General features: G+C 38.7%; 1 protein-coding gene across 5 annotated transcripts in view; it reads right to left on the minus strand.

Moving 5' to 3' along the window:
- The window catches only part of LOC100947603 (protocadherin alpha-C2), a 160,168-nt gene that overhangs the window by 18,941 nt on the left and 126,635 nt on the right, over positions 1–14,592 (minus strand). For all 5 annotated transcript variants that reach the window (XM_023515788.1, XM_023515791.1, XM_003782113.3 and 2 more), the window contains exons 2-3: positions 10,268–10,326; positions 6,761–6,849 (exon numbers count right to left, since the gene is read on the minus strand). In XM_023515788.1, coding sequence (XP_023371556.1) covers positions 6,761–6,849; positions 10,268–10,326 — 148 coding nt within the window. The remainder of the gene's footprint in view (positions 1–6,760; positions 6,850–10,267; positions 10,327–14,592) is intronic.

Genomic DNA, 14,592 nt, shown 5'->3' on the forward strand with positions numbered 1-14,592 from the left:
AAAAACTTTGTGGATCCAAGTTTTGTTCTTAAAATTTACCCTTTCATATCCTAAACTATGCCTCTTGAATCTAATGTCTACAAAGCTCTCAATTTCCTGTTTTAATAGTAGCATGAACATGTTTTTTGGCATTATAATACCATCTTCAGGAGAGACTTCTCCCATCCTTCACCTATACCAATCCCTCAGAGATATACATTTTAAGCAGGGCTGTTACTGAGGAAACTCTTGGTCTTACTGAGATAAAAATGAACCCATATCTATCTCTGCTCCCTTTCCTTGTTCTGATTGTGGGTAATGAAACTGTAAGCACTGAGAAAGAGAAAGCCCCCTTCCTATTCACACATTCATTTCCAAGATTCCTGCCAATGACCGATCAGGACCCTTCCCTAGAGGCCCTTGGTCTCTACCCATTGCTTGACCTGAATATATTTCTTCAGATTAGGCAATGATTTTCTCAACCACAAAGTTGGCTGCCTCTGCGAAGATAAATTTTTCAACTTCCTTTGGAATCTGGGCTTAGTTCCTCTTAAACTATTTGCCACGAAAGACCCTTGCTGTCACTGGGATAGGCTTTCACTTCTGGTTTATTAGTATCAGTGAGGCTGAGGGCAGAGCTTCCTAAAGCCACAAAACTTAAAAGATTACAAACTATCTTCCTCCTCTGCCCTCACCCCAGGTTATAAGGAGCCCTTTCTTGTTCAAACACCTTCCAGAAAGCGTTCCAAGCTTACCAATTCTAAATAATTCCAGCAATCTTTCCTACAGAATGAAGTGAAGATTCTCTACTTCCTATTTCTTCTTCCCTCTAAAACTCACAAACATAGGCAGCCCATCATCTTTGAGCTGAATAAGGTGGCAGCTTACTCTGAAGACTGTCATTGCCATTGCCCACACCCGCCCCCCTGGCCTTTTGTGACACTAAAGTCTCCCCAGCAGAAACTTGAATCTCCCTTTCAATAAGGGACTAAGTAATTCAGCCATAAAGAATGATGTACAGAGAAAGCCAGAAGGAAGGGTAATTCAGAAACTCCTGTTTCATGCAACATTTTTGAACAAAAGAAGAATAAAGCGGATTATGTTTCTAAGATTTCTAAGGTATATTCAAAAATCATTTCTCATGACAGAGTTTTCAGGGGCCAGACTGTATTGCCTCAATGTAGTTGGCAATACAGCAGTAGTACAATGATCAATGATAACCGAAGAAAACATAATGAGTCTCCATTCCCTGACCCTATAATAAGCCTGCTCCTCTGCCTCTGTGGGATTTGAAGGAAACTGCAGTCTAAGAAAACAGTGCTTGTTGTACTTTTCTCCTCACTATACCCTCTAAAATATTTGTCCAGGAGCATACATCTGAGCACACATGAGATTAGACAGGAGAAATATGGTTTCTGTTGTGGGCACTGTTATGGAAGAAATTCTTTTATTACGTATTACAGCCCCAACCTTAACTATATTCTTCCCAGGGCTACCAATCTGGGGAGAATTGCTGTGAGGGCAATGAGAGAGGTGCAGAAAATACAGGGTAAATAAGGAAAGAACTATGTCAGTATCTGTTCACTAAACAGAAATGTTTAATTTCAGAAAACCCAGGAAATTTCCATTCCAGTTTTTTATTTACATGACTGTTAAAAATGGAAGGGGCAAGATGTTCTCCCAAGAAGGAGATGAAGAAAGCCATGAATGAATGAAGCCAGCAAAGACTTAAGCTTCATGGTTTCTCCTGGGTAGAGGATGCTAATTCTCCTGCCTACACACCACCTTGCTCCCTCCCTTCAGGCCAGTCCAGAACAAACAAATTCTTTGCACATTTATCATAAAGTACAAAGAGAACTCAGGCAAACATAATGAGCCTCACTCCCCCAGAAAGCAAAAGTGCATCTTACAAGGACTTACTTTCCTCAGGAAGAGATCGCTAAGCCAAACTCCTGGGCCATCAGAAAGGTAAGAGTAAAGGATACGGACAGGAAGGAGCTGTCCCACTCACACAGATCCCTGATCTCATTTCTTTTCCTAATAAGGATATGCACACACCTCCCAGGACTGTCGTTGCCATGACAACAGCAGAAGTTGAGGTTGAGCAGGTTAGCGGAACAGCAAGCTTTCTAAATTCTCCAACAAGGCCTGAGGCTGCACTACTCACAAAATGGAAAAATTCATGTTGACAGTGCTCCTAAAGAGATTCCAAAAAACTTAAGATTCATGATTTCTTTCTGGGAAAGAATCAGAGATGAAGTCTCTGTGTAGTCTCTCTGCAGGGAGTTGGTTTTCACAAAGGCAGGAATCCCTAACACAAATAAGAACACAAATGCCCATGTAAAACTAGGGCTCATAAACTGTGTCCATTTTCCACAGAGTAAAAGGACGTGGCAAATGAGGGCAAAAGTGATCCCCTAAGGAAACAAAGAGACAGGCACTTAAAAAAAAAAATTCTTTTCTATAACAGGTCTTCCCACAGAGACTCCTTGAAACAATTTAGGTCTAAATTTTAAAGTCAAAGTATAGACTCATACCTTGGAAAAATCATTTTAAAAAACTACATTTAGTAAACATTTATTGTTCTCTAAGCTCTGTAATATGTGAGCATTACCTCATTTAATTCCTGCAACAACCCTATAAGGTAGACACCACTGTTATCTCCATTTTATAGAGAAATAAAAGGAGAATCAGAAGAGTTGAGTAATGGTCCCAGAAATATACAGTTGCTGAGTGGCAGAGGTAGAATTCAAAAAAGGGTCACTGACTCCAGAGCTCCAGCTCTTAGTAATTATCTCTCTAGTACGGGGAAAGTCTCCCTGTTCCTTGCAATAGTCATAAACAGATGCCTTCCTTGCATGCCTCTAAAGATATTAGACAACCTTGGTAATATTAACTCTATAGTAATTCTTAAACTTTAGGGTACATAGTGATAACATAACAGGCTTATTAAAACACAAATTGCTAGGCCACATGCTAAGAAATTCTGATTTGACAAGTCTATGGTAGGGACCTGAGAATTTGCATTTCTGACAAGTTTCCATGTATTGCTGGTGCTGCTGCTCCAGGAACTACACTTCGAGAGCTATTGTCTGGTGAGGTGCTCTCACTAAGCCTCATTGCCTTAGTGACTTCCCCTATCTAATTAACCTTTTACTATTTAGTCCCAGATCCCCTAGGGTCAAGCTTGACAAGCAGTGCTGTGTTTTGGAATACTCCACACTCTTTTGAAAATAGTGAGTACCTACAACTCTAAATATACTTTACTATTGCCTTAGAGAAGTCCTGAGATCCCGTGAAACATAGAAAGAGAAGACTGGAAGAACCAATAGGAGATTGCAAAGCAGCCTGGCCCACTGAAGCCAGATTAGTTCCCTCACAGGCAGGGGCAGTCTCTCGAGAGATTCTCTCTAGGAACTGCTCACAAGAGGGCACACGTTAAAACCTCTTCAGAGCATTTACAATGAGAAAGTTAAAGAATTATAACACGAGTGACTGGCCCTTAATGCCCCTCCGCCCAAACACATTCCTCCATCTGGCTGTAACTCTATTCCATGCATTCTCTATTTAGCTAATTTTCTCTTTCTGCTTAGTCCCAGGGGAAGCGGAAAGGAAATAAGAAAGCTGGTGGTCCAGGTCTGCTCACACAGAGGTAAAGCCGGAGAAAGGGCCCAGTAATTAGTTTTAACCAACTTAATGCCTGACTTGTTTATCTAGCAGAAAACATCACTTAGTGACGGCCCCATTGTTCCCTTCAGAGTGTGGCATCTTTATTCTAGGCTTTTGCAGACTATGATCATAAATGAACAGTTTAGTAACAAAGGAAAAACATTCACCAATGGAAGAAAAATGTCAAAAACACACGTCAATGAAGATTCATGCAAAGCAGGCCCACTCCCTTTATTCCCACAGCTGCAGCTGTTACAAGTGTTGGTGTGAGAAGAGCACTAAATGGCTGCTTTGTAGGACGGGTTAGACACAGGTAGAAGGAGACTCATGCACCAGAAAGAAGCCTTTTGGAAACAACCACACCTTCACTATGTAGCACTAAGGGCAAAAGAATCAATAAAAGATAGGCTTTATTTGCAATTGGAAACAATTGAGTTTTCCAGAGCATTTTTCTTTTCATCAGACAGCAACTAATAAATCTGCCTCATTCCATCTCCAGAAGGGTGTTTGGGGGTGACTAAACTGTATAGAAGTCAGGCTGATCCAGACAAACTCAGAGAATCTGTGTTTGGGCCTACAAACGAGAAATACTGCATTCTGGCCACCAGCTATCAGCCAAGGCCATTATCATAGATTATACAAAACAGAAGTATACCGGGGGGTAGGGGGGGAAGATTATACTCTTTTTCCTTTTTTTTTAATGTCCTCATGATTCTTCATGCACAAGGTAGATTATACACTTATTAACACTATATGCATATGTGTCAAGCACAGTATTCAGCTCTTTTTTTCTCCTTTAGTTCTCCTGGCAGTTCTCAATAAAATAGGTATATTACTATTACACACAATTTATAGAAATGGTAATTTAGGCAATTTGTCTATGCTTACTTACCAAGTAAGTTTGAGATTAGAATTCAACTCAGATTAGACTCCAAATTGTAATTTTAATCTTTATGCTATATTCCCTTCAAACAGTACAGAACATATATTGAGTCCTAAAACCTTAAAGTGCCAAAAAAAGGCAGAAGGCAGAGGAGAATCTCTTTAACTTTATATCACTGATGTGGAGGTATGTTAGCAACTATAGTTATGTCACCGTGGAGTAATTGGAAGATGTAAACTCTATCCAGCACAGCCCATAAGGACTGCAACTCATATGTCAATAGCCAGGCACAGTGCTGGATGAAAGCAATTACACTAAAGGGGCTGGGACTGTAGAGGAGGGAAGCAATAGAGACTCCTTCCTTATCTCTGTCAAAAAGATGGGTTCTTTTTGAATCCAAAACATTTTTTAAATCCAAAGGGGAGAACTAGGTCAGATGGAAGAAATAATTAATAGATGGCACCTATTTCACATTTGCCTAAGAATACACACCAGAGAGTGTATTAAAAGTTAGTTCTTGGCTCACCAGAGAGACCTATGATGCCTCAGGGAGAACAAGAAAAATTCTGAAATGAAGGCAGGGTAGAAAGGCATAATTTCATGTGGCTACTTTAACTGAATAGTTCTCACCTTCCCCAAAGTCCCCTCATCCTACAACACTTGGCAGCCCAAAACCACTTTCTCCTCCAACACTTCTCTATTCCATCATTGGCATTGAGGGTATAGATTCGTCAATGAACTATTTTATGTTCTTCCCCTTGCCATCTGGCACTATTAGCACTCTAATGAATTGCTTCAACTTGTGTATTTTTTAAACAAATGTGACTTTTAGTTAATTGTGCAACATTCATAAATAGCAAATGCTGGCTGATTAGAATCAACGAAAGCCCTTAGAGTTGCCAACAAAAATAGGCATTTAACTGCACATTACTTGGATAGCCTAATCATTAGAAAGGCACCTGATTATTGTTTGAAAGAACTTTTTATACACATAATCTATGTTATCTATTGTATGTATGTATGTATTTGAATTTCGATGGACTCTCTTGCAAGCCAGCCATGCTATGAATATAAGTGCTAGATTTGGAGCTAGACACATTTGGTTTTGAATCCTGCCCTCTGTCACTTACAAGATATGTGAACTTGGGTAAGTTTCTTAACTTCTCTGTATCTCCAGTTTTTTGTATGTAAAATAGATATAAAAAAATCCCTTACAAAATTGTCTTGAGGAATTAATGAGACCACTTAGGTAATGTACTTGGCACAGGGTCTAGGCCTATTATGGCTTGATAATTAATAACTGCTATCACCATCACAATGTTCTATTAATAGAGGATTAAAGCAAACACCATTTATGACCCCTGCCAACCCAGAAGAGCCATTTTTGATGACCCATTTTAGATGGTAACCTAAGGGCTTTCATTGATTCATCGATCCTCTACTTCTATAAACTACCACAAGGATGGGCCTCCAAAGCTGTATTTTTACCATAATATACTGCTTTAGTAATTGGGCAAGAATAAGGAAACCAAAGAAATGTGAGTTTAAGCAATTTTTCTATGCTCACCCAGCCATTAGGTTTTTCACCTAACCTGGCATATTCTCCTTCCTGAAGGTTTGAATTAGGAATTGATTCCTATTAGTCCTCTAAAGTAAGAAACTGTAAGGTGGTTATATTTTGCAATGTGTGTGACAAGGCAGTAAAAGTCAGTCGCAGAATGTCAATGTGCAGAGAGAAGCAGAGCTGACTCTGACTTGAACTCAAAGAGAGCAATACCTTGGTTCTGATAACTTTCCACTTCTATGAGAAACCCTATTCCATTTATCTGACTTCCTACCTACCTATCTTGTTCCCTTTTGCTTACTATTATACTTTGAGTAAGTTTCTATTATCTTCAATGAAAAGATTTTTGTTAACAATGTCATCTCTGTACATGAGGTACCAGATCTGTGTGGCTTGGATGGCCTAAACATTTGAAAAGTACTAGGTTATTTTTTTAAAAAACTTTAAACACACACACATACAGAACCCCTTATGTTTATTCTATCTGTTTTTCACTCTTAAAAAACTTTAAGTATAAACCCAATCATGAATGTAAGGAAATTGTATATATGTGGAAAAAAAGAAAGAATAAAAAGAAAGCCATCAACATTCCTGATCTTACAAAAATGGGTTATCTGATTGTCTTTCAGAACTCAAGAAAGAATAGAAAGACCCCAACTCTTTACCTGGTGTCGCACTGGATACTGTTGGCCACTGCTGATCAGGCCCTCCTGGACCAGCCCGTAGAATGCCAGCCTCCTCCAGGTGCACAGAGCTAAGCAAACACATAGACCCAGATAGCAGTTAGACCAGAAATGCTTTTCCAGCTCTCCTTGGACCCTCAGAAATTGCTTACATCTATGGAGATAGGGATATAGCTAACACATCTGCTTATGTATGAACTGAAGAAATTATTGCTGAGTAGTCACCTTGCACACACTGCAGAAGCATCACTGACTGACTTACTGGCTACTATACCATTCCAGTGATAGATTTTCATTAATGCCACATGGCACTCACTAAATCTAACAGAAAGCCCACCAGAGGGCTAAGCCATTTTTTTTCTTTTGAGACAGAGTCTCATTATGTCACCCTCAGTAGAGTGCTGTAGCATCACAGCTCACAGCAACCTCAAACTGTTGAGTTTAAGTGATTCTCTTGCCCCAGCCTTCCAGTAGCTGGGACTACAGGCCCCAACACAATGCCCAGCTATTTTTTTGTTTTTGTTCACAACAATGCCCAGTTGTCATTGTTGTTTAGCAGGCCAGGGCTGGGTTCCAACCTGCCAGCCCTGGTGTATGTGGCCCGCACGCTCACCACTGAGTACAGACGCTGAGCCAGGGCTAAGCCATTTTAACTTTATAATGCTAAAGCAGATGAGGAGAGTTTGTTCTCAAAAGCCCTCATGGGTTCTCTTGTTTCTGGGTTCTCTATCATAAAGAAGAAAGAAAGCACACTAAAATTAATTGTTAATAATTAGAGCATTGTTCTGGTTTGGCTACCCCATTAATTCTTAATCCTATTTTCTGTTTTACTCTTTCTGTATAATCTACACATAGATGACCCACCCTATATTTCCTAGGACTAGAGGAACATAATCATCACCACTCACAGACCCGAGTTCAGAAGAGATTGAATTCATTATAATTTCATTTATTTCTAGGAGTGAGGTAGAAACTGGGAGACTCTTAGAGGCAAGCAGAGATAGAACACAAACTGTTCAGGAGTGGACAGAACATTGTCAGTATTCATTTACCTATGTCTAATGCTGATACATATTAGACCCAAAAATACGAGTATTGGTTAGATTAATGGAGAAAGGACTAAGTGAGATCCTAAGAGAAAATATCTAAGAAAACCCTGGCCAACATTAGAGGAGTTTTTCCAACTACATCCTATCCTATCCTTTCAAGTTGTTTATCTTGAAAACTATTTTACTAAAATAAAATTTAGACTACCACCTAAATTGAAAGGATTATATGAGGCAACCAAGTAGGCAAACTTGACCTACTGGAGTGAACGGTCATTTAAAAGTTCAATATTCTCTTACTCTCTGACTTCAAACAATATAGCTAGTGGAAATCTACTCATTAAACTCTGATCTATTACTATTCTACACCCTTCATCTACACTCTAGAATCTTCTCTTTTTCCAAACATTCACTTACATTATTAGTATCCTTCAGGTGTTCCTGGATCCTACTAGCAAATTATATGGGCTCCATCAGATTCATGAAGATGGAACTACCCTGGAACCAGCTCAGTTCAAAGCAGAATTTTCAAAAGAATAGTTACATGTTCTCTGAGGCTGACACACAGGTATGAAAACGGTGAGTATTAGGTAAGACGAAAATCCTAATGTATGTTCAATATAGTACATTACAAGGAAAAAAGGTTATTTTAGTTTCAATTTTCATCTCAATTCTCATGTTTAAATTTCATAATATCTTAATTAAAAACTGAATAGGAGCACATTTAGCTTTTTTGTTAATCTGAAAATGAGGTAAGGAAACGATATGTTTTAATATCTTATCTTAAATTTGTAGTTTTTAAGGTATCTCTCTTAGCTTTGCTACTTTTTAAGCAAAGCAGTATTCAACTGGGAAAGAACAAGTTGATAGTGGACATCATGCTTTTACTTATTGTGTGCTCTGCTAACAGCTCAGATGCAGACAAAAGCATAAGTTGGTCTCTAATAAATGTAAAAGCAGAATTCCTTCTGATATCTAATATTCTGGTGTCTCCATGAGAGTTTATGGCCTAAAATTATGACCCAGTGACAGCTCACTAACCCAGCTACCGATCGTCAACCCTCTCTGATTGCTTCAGAAATAGCACCCGATGTAATAATTTCTGCTCATTTGTAATACTTGAGTATGTGTTCATTTATTTTAATATAATGCATTTTTAATGAGCTAAAACTAATTTTTCTCTACTAAAACTAAATTAACTCTACACATACTTTATAAGTTCTCTCTTTAGAAACTGATCTAGGGTAGGTGAAAATTCACTTAACACTTGCCCAGATATTTTAAGAGACTTAAGTTTGAAGTTTATCTCTTCCTTAAAGTTAAATCCTTTTGGTAGTAGTGATAATAACTTCTTAGCCCTCCCCATTTGGTTTCCAAAGACACTCACAAATAATGAATCTTTACTTGGCCACATGGAATGGATACTGGATCAGCTCTGGGAATAATGATAGTTAATCAATTACTTTCAAAGAGATAAAGTAGAGAAAGCAAAATTATATTTAATCTGAGTCTTAGAGTAATGCTATTCTAGGTTAATTTAAAGTAAGCTATATTTGGTTTTCAGATATCCAGTAAAGGCCCTTCACATGTTCATCCCTTGAAAAGCCCATGCCATTGATGACAATAAGTGAGCAACAATATGGAGAAAATAGGAAACTCTAACAGAGGTGAATATGAACAAGAATTGCAATCAATTATTGTGGTTAACAGGATGTAATAGTCAATGTGAGACAGAAAAAGAAGGTAGGCAACATGTGCATATACATTGCAAATGTGCCCAAGTCCAAAACCATCAGTATTAATTATAATTCTTTGTTGTTTTTTTGGAGAGGGCAGAGCCTCACTACATTGCCCTCAGTACAGTGCTGTGGGGTTACAGCTCACAGCGACCTCAAACTCTTAGGCTTAGGGGATTCTCTTGTCTTAGCCTCCCAAGTAGCTGGGACTACAGGCACCAGGCACAACGCCCAGCTTTTGTTGTTGTTGTTGTTGTTGTTGTTATTGTTGTCATTGTTGTATAGCTGGCCCTGGCTGGGTTCGAACCCACAAGCCCCAGTGCATGTGGCTGGCACCCTAACCACTGAGCTACAGGTGCTGAGCCTATTAATTACAATTTTTAAAGGAGGGACAAAAACTATAGGTACAGAGAAATGAAGGAGGTTGGAATTACTTCCTTATAAAAATTTTGATGAGAGAAAGTACACAGCAGTCTGCCTCTGTGACTTTACCAAAGATTCTTATTTGCCAGCACTTGATAAGCATTTGGCACTGACCACTTCTAATGTTTCAAGGAATAGACAGGGAAACAAAATAATTGCATTTCCTTGGCAAAGTATCCAAAATATCTCAGTTTCGACAGTTGCTTTTGGCCTCTAGAAATACAGTTTATCTGAGCCATACCAAGGTAGTTACTTCTGAGTGAAAGAAAGAGGAAAATACATACCTGTGCATGCCTGCTCTCAGGGAGGCAGAGTAACGCCAGTCAGGGTTGGGTTGTCGTGGCTGCAAAATCAAAAGGAGAGTTATCTGTTAAAATGAGAAAACATTCCCCCCAGGGATGCTGTTAATTGATTTAATTCCCTGAAATATTTCTAGGCATTTAAAAAAGGTACTGAATAAGCCATTTCATGCTCAACTCTAAGATGATATCTATGTGTCTATCTATCTATATATACATGCACATATATCACTTTGGAAGATCATTAACTCATAGGATCCATACACAGATTAAATACCATGAAAAACCGTATTTAATGATGTTGTCAGGGCCAGGTTTGGCTTTACCTTGCCCAATACAGACCTATTTTCTTAAAACTCTAGGGGAAGGGCAGTCTGCAGTCTGTTTTGAAACAGGAAAAGCTTTCCTTGCTTTTGCCCTCAAGTGCCCCATTAAGGGAATATTCCTGACTCTGGTATTCTAGCTATAACAAGGCACACAACTACACAAGTTCTGCTGGCCTGGCTGGACTGCAGAGGACTGCAATCTGCTGCTGGCTTTGCAGACTGCAGCATGTGTGACCCAGGGCGGAAGTGCCCAGTCATACACCAGCAACTGATAACAGCCTCTTGTGATTGAAGAGGAATACTAGGGAGAGGAAAACAAACCACTGCAGAGTTTGACCTTGCCCTGCTATCCAAGCTTCTTCATAAATTTGTACTTATTCCTGCTCCTCTTTGAGTGCTTTGCCTCCTCATTCAATTGTTGTTTACTAAGCTCCAATTGCTTAGGATGGAGTAGCTTGAGATTGAAGAAGAACTGACTTATTCTGCACTACCTGTGTATTGAAAAGATCTGTTGTGCTCTGTCTACCAACTGTCAGTCCAAAGTGTGCGGACAGAGAGGAAAATATGGGCACCTAAAGACTATATGGGGAATTATGTGCTGGTCAGAAACCATTCAGGAATCACTGGGAATAAAATTAGTTACCATCACCATCTTATATCAGTTAAGAAAAAATGCTACTGTGAAAAACATGGGATAGACATTCCTGTCAATGTTTTTCATTTGTGGAGATTAAAGTCACCCTGTCACTGATATTAAGGTCTAGCTGAGTGGAAAGATCGAAGATAAAGGTTGTACTTTGTTCTATATTGTAATTATCATATTTTATAGACACAAAGCCACAGTAATTGCAATGGACTATTCCAAAGTATAAATAATTCTTGTTCCTATCATTCTTATAGTTCATTCAAGAAATGAAAAGTATTTCATAGACAAACTTCTTCACAACATCCAGGGAAGAAGTGATCAGTATCCCAACTTTCAGAATTGGGGATGGCAAGTTGGTACTCAGAGATTCAGCCAAAGTTGAGGCCCAGAAAAAGTTACAACTCTGGGATACTTTACTTCAAAGGCCTCCCACACACACTAACCATCCTCTCTTGTCTTCTTCTGCCCTGCTGGCAAGGTGTAAATATGAAAGGTGATTTGTCCTTAGTTTTCAAGTCCACAAAATGATACAAATATTCTATACAAAGTAGCATAAAACTATCTACAGACCAAATGAAAGGAGTTCCCATTTCCTACCAGTGGTGTCAGAGGAACAAAAGAGAAAATAATTGCATATCATTTTATAAACCTGGAAATAAGACTGAAATACTTTTTATTAACTGTTATCATCATCACCATCTTTGCCCTTGCCATCAGCAGCACTAGTGTTAGTAAGTTAAGTAAATGTTGCCAATTTTCCTATGATTGGGTAACATTCATGAGGAAAATTGCTGTAACTTGATCTTTGGAATGAAACCACCAAACTTACTTTGCTGAAAGGTATACATAGTTCTAGCAGGAGTGACCAGGAAACTTAGTTTATTACACAATCTCACTTCCTCAATGCCACATTTAATTTGACATGCTGCTATTGTTTATAATAGTCCATCAGCAACAATATGTTTCCCAAATTCATTTGCCGGAAGCATAGCTATGAGATTTCTTATGGCAGTAAGATCAGGCAGGGGAAAAAAGGAAGAAAACCATTAATACGTTTCAAGTAGTCACACAATACTAGGCAATGGGACAAATACTTTATAAATACTGTTGCATTTATAGGGCACTCTGTAGTCTGTTTGTCAGACCATAAACTCTATGGGCAAAACTGTTTTGCATATATGACATATAAAAACCCTCAAATATTCATAAATGCATAGCTATATCCTTAGAGCCTGGCAAGGATCTGGTATTTGATAGATTTTTTAAAATGTTTTTTTTAATAGTTAGTTTAAAATAGGAACTTTTAAAAAGGAACTATCACATAAGGTCAACATTATTGTATTTAAATACAAAAACAAGAAATCTGTGCTTTAAACAGATTAAATTGTTTGATTGATGAGTTTGGCAAATAGTCAGGTTTAGGTCCCTCTAACATGAAAGTCTATATTTCCATATTTTATATGGAATGATGAAATATTTTTCCTTTTTCTCTTTTTTACTATTGACTTTCCCAGATATTGATTTATTTTGAAACAATATAAAATTTAAAAGTAATAAAAAGTACATGAGTTTCACAAAGAATTTGATTAAACCTGAAAAACTTCAAGTTTAAAAGTTGACTACTAATGTATCAGACACATGAGACGTATGTTAAGGCCTTGAATGAACTGTAATTGTTTAGTCTCTAATGCTTAATTTCAATTGGTGAAGAATCCCAGTATGCCCTGTTGCTCCAAAGCTTAGTCTTTTGGTATAACAGTAGTTGAAAACTGTAGATGTGGAAAAACCCATTTAGATAGTCTATATGGGTGATGCAGTATTATTGCAGAACAAGAACTCACTTGAGTCTCTATGAAAATTATAGAATATATTTCATTTGTCCTGTTATGACATTATGATTTCTACCACATTTAATTTGTCTTATTATGATATCATTTAAGATTTCCACCATAGGATATTGAGCTACAGAGGATGAATCATCTCTTATAAGACAGACCTAAAGCAAAATATGTTAAAAATACCCTATGTTATTCATAAATTCACATGACTCAGTGAAATAATGTTATATTCTTACCATGAAAATCTGTATTGAAGCCATCAATAAATTATCTGAGGCATATGACTACATGTAATACCTTTTCCTTCCTAATATGACTCTATGAAGGCTGTATCCACTGAAGATTTTTCATAGTGATATTTTGGGAACATTGATATAAACTGTGGTAGGCAGAATTCTAAGATGGCCCCCAAGATCCTCACCGCCAGGGTATATACCCTGTATCATCTCCAAGACTGTGACTATGATGGATCTTATTCTCATGATTATGTTATATAATACATGACACAAGTGGCTTTAATGTGTGGGACTGACCTAATCACATGAGCCTTTTTTTTTTTTTTGGAGACAGAGTCTCATTCCATTGCCCTGGGTAGAGTGCCCTGGCATCATCATAGCTCACAGCAACCTCAAACTCTTCGGCTCAAGCAATCCTCTTGCCTCAGCCTCCTAAATAGCTGGGACTACATGCACCCACTATGGTATCTGGTTAGTTTTTCTATTTTTGGTAGAGATGGGGTCTTTCTTTTGCTCATGCGGGTCTCGAATTCCTGAGCTCAAGGAATCCACCTGCTTTGGTCTCCCAGAGTGCTAGGGTCATAGGCATAAGCAACCACACCTGGCTCACATGAGCCTTTTAGTCTGCTGGGTTTAGAGGTCCAAGACAGAAATCAGAGAGATGTGAAGCATGAGAGGGATTCTATGTGAGAGAATATTCTCCAGTGCCAGGCCTAAAGATGAACCAGGCCACAGTATAGGACCTGAGAGAAATCTCTGGGAGCTGAGAGGGCTCCTCAGCCAAAAGTAAGAAAATGGAGATCTTGGTGCCTAAGGAACTAAATTCTGCAAACCATCTGAACAGAGCTTGAAAATGGATTCTTACCCAGAGCCTACAAAAGAGAATACAGCCCAGAGGACATATTGACTTCAGCCTTGTGAATACCTGACCAGAGAACTCAGCCACAGTGGTACAATACTGTAGATAACAAACAGGTAGTGTTTTTATCCACTGATTTGTGGTTGTTTGTTACAAAGCAATAGAAAAAGAACACAGAGGTTGGGCATGGTGACTCACACCTATAATCCCAGCACTCTGAGAGGCCAAGGCTGGCGGATCCCCTGAGCTCACGAGTTTGAGATCAGCCTGAGCTAGAGTAAGCCCTTGTCTCTAAAAATAGCTAGGCATTGTGGGGGGGGGGGCGCCTGTAGTCCCAGCTACTCAGGAGGCTGAGGCAAGAGAATAGCTTGAGCCCAAGAGTTTGAAGTTGCTGTGAGCCATAAT

The sequence above is a fragment of the Otolemur garnettii genome, unplaced genomic scaffold (assembly GCF_000181295.1).
Source record: "Otolemur garnettii isolate 467f Iridium unplaced genomic scaffold, OtoGar3 scaffold00003, whole genome shotgun sequence".
NCBI lineage: Eukaryota > Metazoa > Chordata > Mammalia > Primates > Galagidae > Otolemur > Otolemur garnettii.